The 8,612-nt window shown below is 30.3% G+C and overlaps 2 protein-coding genes across 2 annotated transcripts; both read left to right on the top strand.

Annotated features, from left to right (window-relative positions):
* Positions 1–4,700: 4,700 nt before the first annotated feature.
* LOC134827131 (farnesol dehydrogenase-like) lies at positions 4,701–6,092 on the top strand. Its single transcript, XM_063839680.1, has 2 exons — positions 4,701–5,265; positions 5,831–6,092. Exons 1-2 carry the CDS (start codon positions 4,708–4,710, stop codon positions 6,026–6,028), a joined length of 756 nt encoding a protein of 251 aa, XP_063695750.1. The 5' UTR covers positions 4,701–4,707; the 3' UTR covers positions 6,029–6,092.
* Positions 6,093–6,267: 175 nt separating this feature from the next.
* On the top strand, positions 6,268–7,948 carry LOC134829633 (probable cytochrome P450 6g2). Its single transcript, XM_063842819.1, has one exon. It carries the CDS (start codon positions 6,279–6,281, stop codon positions 7,821–7,823), a length of 1,545 nt encoding a protein of 514 aa, XP_063698889.1. The 5' UTR covers positions 6,268–6,278; the 3' UTR covers positions 7,824–7,948.
* Positions 7,949–8,612: the final 664 nt, after the last annotated feature.

Genomic DNA, 8,612 nt, shown 5'->3' with positions numbered 1-8,612 from the left:
ATTTGAGACACATAATAATGAGGATTTTGAAAATTTTTTTTCAAATCAATTTTTTTGCTAACATCTTTAAATGGCTCCTGTACATTTTAGAAAAAGTCCAAAACAAAAGTTGTTTCTAAATTCAATTTGAGACGGAGAACGGTAATTCAATTTCATGCATCAAATGGGCTTCATAATAAGAGGATTTTGACTTGAAATTTTTTTTGCTAAAATCTTTAAATTCTGCATAATAAGTAAAACGCAAAATTTTTTTTAACTCAATTTTCAAAAATGTTTTTTTTTTGCTAACATCTTTAAATGGCTCCTGTACATCGAAAACGCAAAATTTAGAAAAAGTCCAAAACAAAAGTTGTTTCTAATGAAAAACCTTCAAAAAAGAACCATTAGACAAAAATTGAATCAAAGATTTTCAACTTTGAAAAATCAAATGGCCCTTAAAAGAAAATTTTGAAAAAGTCCAAAACAAACCTTCAATTTTTTTTAACTCAATGCCAAAAATGGGTAAAACATTCTAATAAGAATTTTGAGTTTAAAAACATTTAAAAATTCCATCAAAATTTTTTCTAATGCCACTACCTTCAAAAAATTTTCAAAAATTAATAAGGATTTTGACTTTTAAATGGCTCCTTTTCAAAAAAAAACAAAAGTTTTTTTAAAAATTTTACATGAGCCCTCATAATTTTTGACTTAAATTTTTTTTGCATTTTAAATGGCTCCTGTACATCGGCAAAATTTAGAAAAAGTCCAAAACAAAAGTTGTTTCTAAATCAAAACCTTCAAATTTGAGACGGAAACTGATCTTTAAAAAATTTTCCATGTAAAATTTTTGCTAAACATACTTTAATTAACGTTTAGAAAAAGTCCAAAACAAAAGTTGTTTCTAAAAAAATTTTGATCTAAAATTAAATTATTGAATTTTAGAAAAAGTCAAAGGAAACGGTTTTTAATCTTAAAAATGACATGAATTAAAATTTTGACTTAATTTTTTTTGCTAACATCTTTAAATGGCTCCTGTACATCGAAAACGCAAAATTTAGAAAAAGTCCAAAACAAAAGTTGTTTCTAATGCCAAAACCTTCAATTTGAGACAAAACCTTCATAATTGAGATTTTTGAGAACCGTGATCTAGCTTAATTTTGAAAAATCATTTTTGAGACGAGCCCTTAATAAGAACTTAAAATTTTTTTTGCTAACATCTTTAAATGGCTCCTGTACATCGAAAACGCAAAATTTAGAAAAAGTCCAAAACAAAAGTTGTTTCTAACATCAAAAAATATTCAGAATTGATAAAGAAACATTTTAATTTAGAAAAAATTTTGACCTTAATTTTGAAAAATTTTAACGACCCAAAACAAAAGTTGAGATTCTAACAATTTTTCGGTACATGAATAAAAGAGGATTTAAATTTTTTTTGCTAAAGTTTCATGTAATCGAAAACGCAAAATTTAGAAAAAGTTTTGAAAATAACATCTTTAAATGGCTCCTGTACATCGAAAACGCAAAATTTAGAAAAAGTCCAAAACAAAAGTTGTTTCTATATAATTCAATTTGAGAAGAACGGTGATGTAATTCATAATAAGAGGATTTTGACTTAAAAATTGATTTTTTGTTTCTAAAGCCAAAATTTTTTTTCGCTAACAAAAAATTTACATGAAAAAAAATCATTAAAAAAAATGGCTTGTACATCGAAAACGCAAAATTTAGAAAAAGTCCAAAACAAAAGTTGTTTCTAATTTTCAATTTGAATCCTTGAAATAGTTCGAAAACGCAAAATTTAGAAAAAGTCCAAAACAAAAGAAAAAAACCTTCAATTTGACAAAAAGTGATCTAACCAATTTTCAAATAATTGGATTTTGACTTAAATTTTTTTTGCCAAAATTTTTTTTTAGTAAAAATCTTTAAATCTTGATCGGAAACGCAAAATTTAGAAAAAGTCCAAAACAAAAGTTGTTTCTAACATCAAAACCTTCATTTTGAGACGGAGAACCTTTATCTAGATCATTTTTGAAATATAGGTATGTGAGCCCTCATATAAGTTGATTTTGACTTAAATTTTTTTGCTAACATCTTTAAATGGCTCCTGTACATCGAAAACGCAAAATTTAGAAAAAGTCCAAAACAAAAGTTGTTTCTAAAGACAAAACCTTCAATTTGAGACGGAGAACCGTGATCTAACTCAATTTTCAAAAATTACATGAATAATAAGAGGATTTTGACGACATTTTTTTTGCTAAATTTACTTTCGATTTTTTTTTGCCAAAACCTTGTTTGAGATCCAACTCAATTTTATCCGAAAATTTTTTTGCAAATCTTGAAATGGCTCCTGTACATCGAAAACGCAAAATTTAGAAAAAGTCCAAAACAAAGGTTGTTTCTAATGCCAAAACCTTCAATTTGAGACGCAGAACGGTGATCTAACTCAATTTTCAAAAATTTACATGAGCTCATTTTTTGACTTTTTTTTTTGCTAACATCTTTAAATGGCTCCTGTACATCGAAAACGCAAAATTTAGAAAAAGTCCAAAACAAAAGTTGTTTCTAAAGCCAAAACCTTCAATTTGAGACGGAGAACGGTGATCTAACTCAATTTTCAAAAATCGGTATGTGAGCCCTCATAATAAGAGGATTTTGACTGAAATTTTTTTTTGCTAACATCTTTAAATGTCTCATGTACATCGAAAACGCAAAATTTAGAAAAAGTCCAAAACAAAAGTTGTTTCTAATGAAGACGGAGAACGATTTAACTCAATTTTCAAAAATTGGTACATGAGCCCTTAATTTTTGATGAAATTTTTTTTGCTAACATCTTTAAATGGCTCCTGTACATCGAAAACGCAAAATTTAGAAAAAGTCCAAAACAAAAGTTGTTTCAATTGATAAATAGCTCAAAACATCTTCATTTGAGAAAACAAAAGTGGACAAAACCTTCAATTTGAACGGAGAACGGTGTAACTCAATTTTCAAAAATTTACAATCATTAAGAGATTTTGGAAATTTTTTTTGCTAACATCTTTAAATGGCTGTACATCGAAAACGCAAAATTTAGAATGCCAAAACCTTTTTGAGAAAACGGTGATCTAACTCAATTTTCAAAAATGGTTACATGAGCACTCATAATAAGAGGATTTTGGCTGAAATTTTTTTTGCTAACATCTTTAAAAAGCTCCTGTACATCGAAAACGCAAAATTTAGAAAAAGTCCAAAACAAAAGTTGTTTCTAATGCCAAAACCTTCAATTTGAGACGGAGAACGGTGATCTAACTCAATTTTCAAAAATGGGTACATGAGCCCTCATAATAAGAGGATTTTGGCTGAAATTTTTTTTGCTAACATCTTTAAATGGCTCCTGTACATCGAAAACGCAAAATTTAGAAAAAGTCCAAAACAAAAGTTGTTTCTAATGCCAAAACCTTCATGAGACGGAGAACGGTGATCTAACTCAATTTTCAAAAATGGGTACATGAGCCCTCATAATAAGAGGATTTTGGCTGAAATTTTTTTTGCTAACATCTTTAAATGGCTCCTGTACATCGAAAACGCAAAATTTAGAAAAAGTCCAAAACAAAAGTTGTTTCTAATGCCAAAACCTTCAATTTGAGACGGAGAACGGTGATCTAACTCAATTTTCAAAAATGGGTACATGAGCCCTCATAATAAGAGGATTTTGGCTGAAATTTTTTTTGCTAACATCTTTAAATGGCTCCTGTACATCGAAAACGCAAAATTTAGAAAAAGTCCAAAACAAAAGTTGTTTCTAATGCCAAAACCTTCAATTTGAGACGGAGAACGGTGATCTAACTCAATTTTCAAAAATGGGTACATGAGCATTTTAAATGAAATCATAAAAACACTAAAAAGAAAAAGTCTTTGGATTTTGGCTGAATAAGATCTCGAAAAAATTTTTTGCTAACATCTTTAAATGGCTCCTGTACATCGAAAACGCAAAATTTAGAAAAAGTCCAAAACAAAAGTTGTTTCTAATGCCAAAACCTTCAATTTGAGCTGGTGAACCGTGATCTAGCTCAATTTTCAAAAATTGGTACCTAATTCTTAGTTATTTGAGGACCCTGAAGGTCTGTGGGCAGTCTCTTGGGTTGTGAGGTGTATGTAACCGTGAAATGGTCATGAGGAGTACATAAATGTGAAATGAGAGGAATGAACATGTGACTTGAGGAGTATGAAAATGTGACTTGAGGAGTACAAAAAAGATCGAAATGCGGTACAGTATGTCGTTCTTTAGACGACTACTTTGTCTATTTTTTTTATTTTTTAATATTTTAAATATTTTTTTTAAATATTTTTTATTATTTTTTTTTAAATATTTTTTTTTATTTCTTTTTTGTGTTTGTTTTTTAATTTATTGAAACCAAAGTACAAATGAATTTTTACTTTAAGTTTACAGAAAAATGTCAATTGAATAGTAAAAGTATTATTAATTTGAACGATATTGGATACAATAATACATGTAATTAACGAAAATGGATCTCGTTCAGGTATATTTACGAATAAAAGACAATCAACTTAATCATCTAAATGAATCGGTCTAATTATTTGTCTGCATCTCCATTGCCGACGTCTTTGATTGATTTTGATTAGAATTGAAAGTTTATTAGATAATTAATTTTAATTGGCCTTATAATGTTGTCTTCTCCATATAAGAGAAATTGAATTCAGTCTCAAATTGACAACTCATCCAAAAGCTTCGAAATGGATTTGTGGAAAAATAAAATTGCAGTAGTAACGGGCGCTTCATCAGGTATTGGAGCTCAAATAGCTCTGGATTTAGCAAATTCCGATGTAAAAGTGATTGCTTTAGCACGTCGAAAGGAAAGACTCGATGAACTTGCGAAAAATTCAAATATTTATCCGCTCGTGTGTGATGTTTCCGATCAAAAATCCATTGAAGAAACATTCAGTTCCATACAAAAAAATTTTGGAAAAATTCATATTCTTATCAACAATGCTGGACGAGTTCGTGACGGAACGATTTTAGATATGTCAAAATCGAATGATGATTTTCGAGGTACAATCGATGTTAATTTGACTGCTGCGGTTATTTGCACACGAGAAGCTTTCAAACTAATGGAGACACATGAAGAGCCTGGATTTATTATCAATATCAACAGCGTTTTAGGTCAAATGACACCGCAAGCTAAATTTTTGCCTTCGAACGTATATCCAGCTACGAAACATGCCTTGAAAAACTTTACTGAAACAATAAGATTGGAATTGGTAGCTAAAAATTTGAAGAGAATACGGATTTGTGTAAGTAGAGTTTTTTTTAATTTCTTAGGCCGCTCCAAATTTTTTTCGAACTTTTTGTCCCAAAATCTTTTTTTCAAAATGGGGGGGGGGGGCAAAATAAAAAAAAAAAATTTGAAATACTTTTTCATACAAAATGACAAAATTTTAACAGTTTTTTGTCATAAATCAATATTTTAGTTGATTTTATGGTATCTACATTTAGATTTGATAATTTAAAATTTATCTTAGAGTATTTCAATTTAAAAATTTAAACAAAAAAATTTCGTAAAAATAACTGTCAAAAAATTTTGAAAAATAATTTTTTTTAAAAAAAATTTAAAGAAGAAAATTCATGTTAAAATACGATTTTTAATACAAAAATTCTTAAAAATTGAAAATTTTTTAAAAAATTTTGGGAAATTCCTTGAAAAAATATGAAAAAAGACCAAAAAACGGTCAATTTTGATGAAATTTTTAACTTTTTTTTTTATTTTGCCCCATTGGATTTTCGACTTTGAAATGGGGCATGGGACAAAAAGTTCAAAAAAAATTTGGAGCGGCCTTACCATATAATTTTTATTTTTAGAACGTCACTCCGGGACTTGTGAAAACCGAAATAACAGAAGCAGCAGGACATCCAAAGGAATTGTGTGAAAAAATCTACAAATCTTCGTTGCATCTTATGCCATCAGATATATCCGCAGCAGTTCTCTATATTTTAAGTCAACCGAATTTCATCAATATTACAGAATTGACTATCAAACCAACGGGAGAAACCTTTTAATTAGAGAAATAGATATTAAAAGTAATGTTGTGTTAAAAGTAAAAAAAAAAAAAATAACTTAACGACCTTCACATGAAATTATTTAAATATACTATTAGAATAGCGTGTTTGCCATTTTTAGTATAAACAATACTTATCTTATTTTGTTGTATCATTGCTTTCAGGAAACTATTTATTTGTTTTGAATCTTATTTTTCACTTCAGTCATTTTTCGAATTTCACAGTGAACACATAAATAATTTCCTGAAAAATGTTTACTTTCATCTTGATAAGTCTCATATTTGGACTTGTGTCATATTTATACTACTTTTTGTTTAAACAACAAACTTATTGGAAAGATCATAATATTCCTTATGTGGCGTCTCCATTATTACTCGGGAATTTCTTTAAAGCTACAATTTTAAAAGAAAATGTAGGAGATACCTTGACACGAATTTACAACCATCCAAATGTTTTGAAAGAGCCTTTTGTTGGTTTTCATCTCTTTCATCAGCCTGCTTTGATGATACGTGATCCGGAATTAGTCAAACAGGTACTAATTAAAAATTTTCAACACTTTTCCAATCGTTACACGGGTGCAGATCCCGCCGTTGATCCGATCGGAGGCTTAACTATGTTCCAAATCAAGAATCCCGCATGGAAACCAATTCGCACGAAGCTTTCGCCCGTATTTACAAGCGGAAAAATGAAGCAAATGTTGTACATGGTAGAAAGATTTGGAAACGACCTTGTAGATGTTGTTACGAAAATTGTTGAAACCGGAGATGGAATTATAGAGACTCGACATCTTTTTGCTATGTTTACCGTGGATTCGATATCATTAGTAGCTTTTGCCACAGAAGCGAATTGCTTGAAGGATCCGACGAACTCGGAATTTTTAAAAAATGCAGAAAAGGCTTTTCAAGTGACATTTCGGGACAAAGTTTCCGGTAATTTGTTGTTCTTCTTGCCTCCTTTGATAAGTTTTTTAAGAGTAAAAACTTTCAATTCTTCCTTTAACAACTTTTTGCGACGATTATTCAACGAAGTTATGACTGATCGTGAAACAAATGGAGGCAATCGTAATGACTTGATAGATTTTCTCGTTGCTCTCAAACGTCAAGAAGCCTCCAAAAACGAAGGAATATTCACGGAAGATGTAATGCTTGCACAAGCTGCAGTTATTTTCTTTGCTGGTTTTGAAACGAGCAGTTCAACTCTCGAATTTGTCTTTTACGAACTTGCGAAATATCCGGAAATTCAAAAAAAGGTTTGCGACGAAATTCGTTCTGCCATTGCTGTTGATGGAAAAATTTCGTATGAGATGATCACAAATGGTCTTCCATACACAACTAATGTTATCAATGAAGTTCTTCGTCTTTATCCGATTTTGCCGTTTTTGGATCGTGTATGCGATAATCCTGAAGGCGTTACTCTCGAAGCATCCGGAAAATCTGTTCATATTCCTCGAGGAATGCCAATTTATATACCCGCCTATGCAATTCAACGTGATCCAAAGTACTTTTCAGAACCGGAGAAATTTAATCCAGACAGATTTGATGCTGAAAAACGCAATTTTAATGAATATACTTACATGCCATTTGGAATTGGGCCGCGAAATTGCATCGGAGAACGATTTGCAATGATGCAAATGAGAGTCGCAATGGCAATGTTACTTAACAAGTTTAATGTTGAAATGACGGCAAACACTCCAAAGTCCTTAAATTTGGATAAAACAAACATCTTGTTGCATCCCGAACACAGAATCTCGCTGAAATTTGTGCCTGTGTCAAAAACGATGAAAGTAAAAGGATAAGCTGTTGGGTTAAACCATACGAGAATTTATTAGCAAATAAGCGATAAATTGAAAGTGAGGGTAGGTCTTTCGCAACACCTTCGCAAGAAACTGAAATGGCACAAAAGATAATATTAAATGCAATAAATTACAAGAAAATCAACCAACAAAGAAAATATTTTTCTCCTCGATACTTTCTCTGAAGTTGAAGCTCTGTGTTAATCGACGTTGTTGAGATTTAATTGAAAAAGTGAACTGTTATTTATTACTTCGTTCGCCATCATCCCCCATAAAGTGACTCGTTCGTTAGCAGTATCCATAATAATCGTATGAAAAGGGGATTATTATGTATTTTGTTTTGTTTGTCGTTTCTTTCTTTCACTGATTTTTGCTAACCATCTTCGTGTTGTTGTTGTTGTCACACGATAAGACAAAACTAACGAGCAACAAAATCAATTTCCAAATAGGATTTATGGAATAGCCTATGAACATTGATAATAATAATTAGCAGAGTTCAATAGCTACTCGTTTTAGGGTTACTGCAGGTGCATATTGAAAATTAGATTATACTCTTAATACATATTATCAAATGAAATGTTATACCTCTGTCTGTTGCATTACTCTATTGATTTTAGAAGATGCATGCAAATGTAGATGAATTAAATTGTATCTATAGTTTTCAAGTGTCTAATTGTTAGATAAGTGAAATTCGTCTAAATTTTCTCGAATTTTGGATTCTGATTTGTATCATTTTTCATACAAAAATTTTTTGCTTCCAATGGTTTTTTTTTTTTGCATTAAGGCCGCTCC

This window comes from Culicoides brevitarsis, chromosome 1 (genome assembly GCF_036172545.1).
Source record: "Culicoides brevitarsis isolate CSIRO-B50_1 chromosome 1, AGI_CSIRO_Cbre_v1, whole genome shotgun sequence".
Classification (NCBI taxonomy): domain Eukaryota; kingdom Metazoa; phylum Arthropoda; class Insecta; order Diptera; family Ceratopogonidae; genus Culicoides; species Culicoides brevitarsis.
This window is presented reverse-complemented; position numbering and strand designations above follow the sequence as displayed.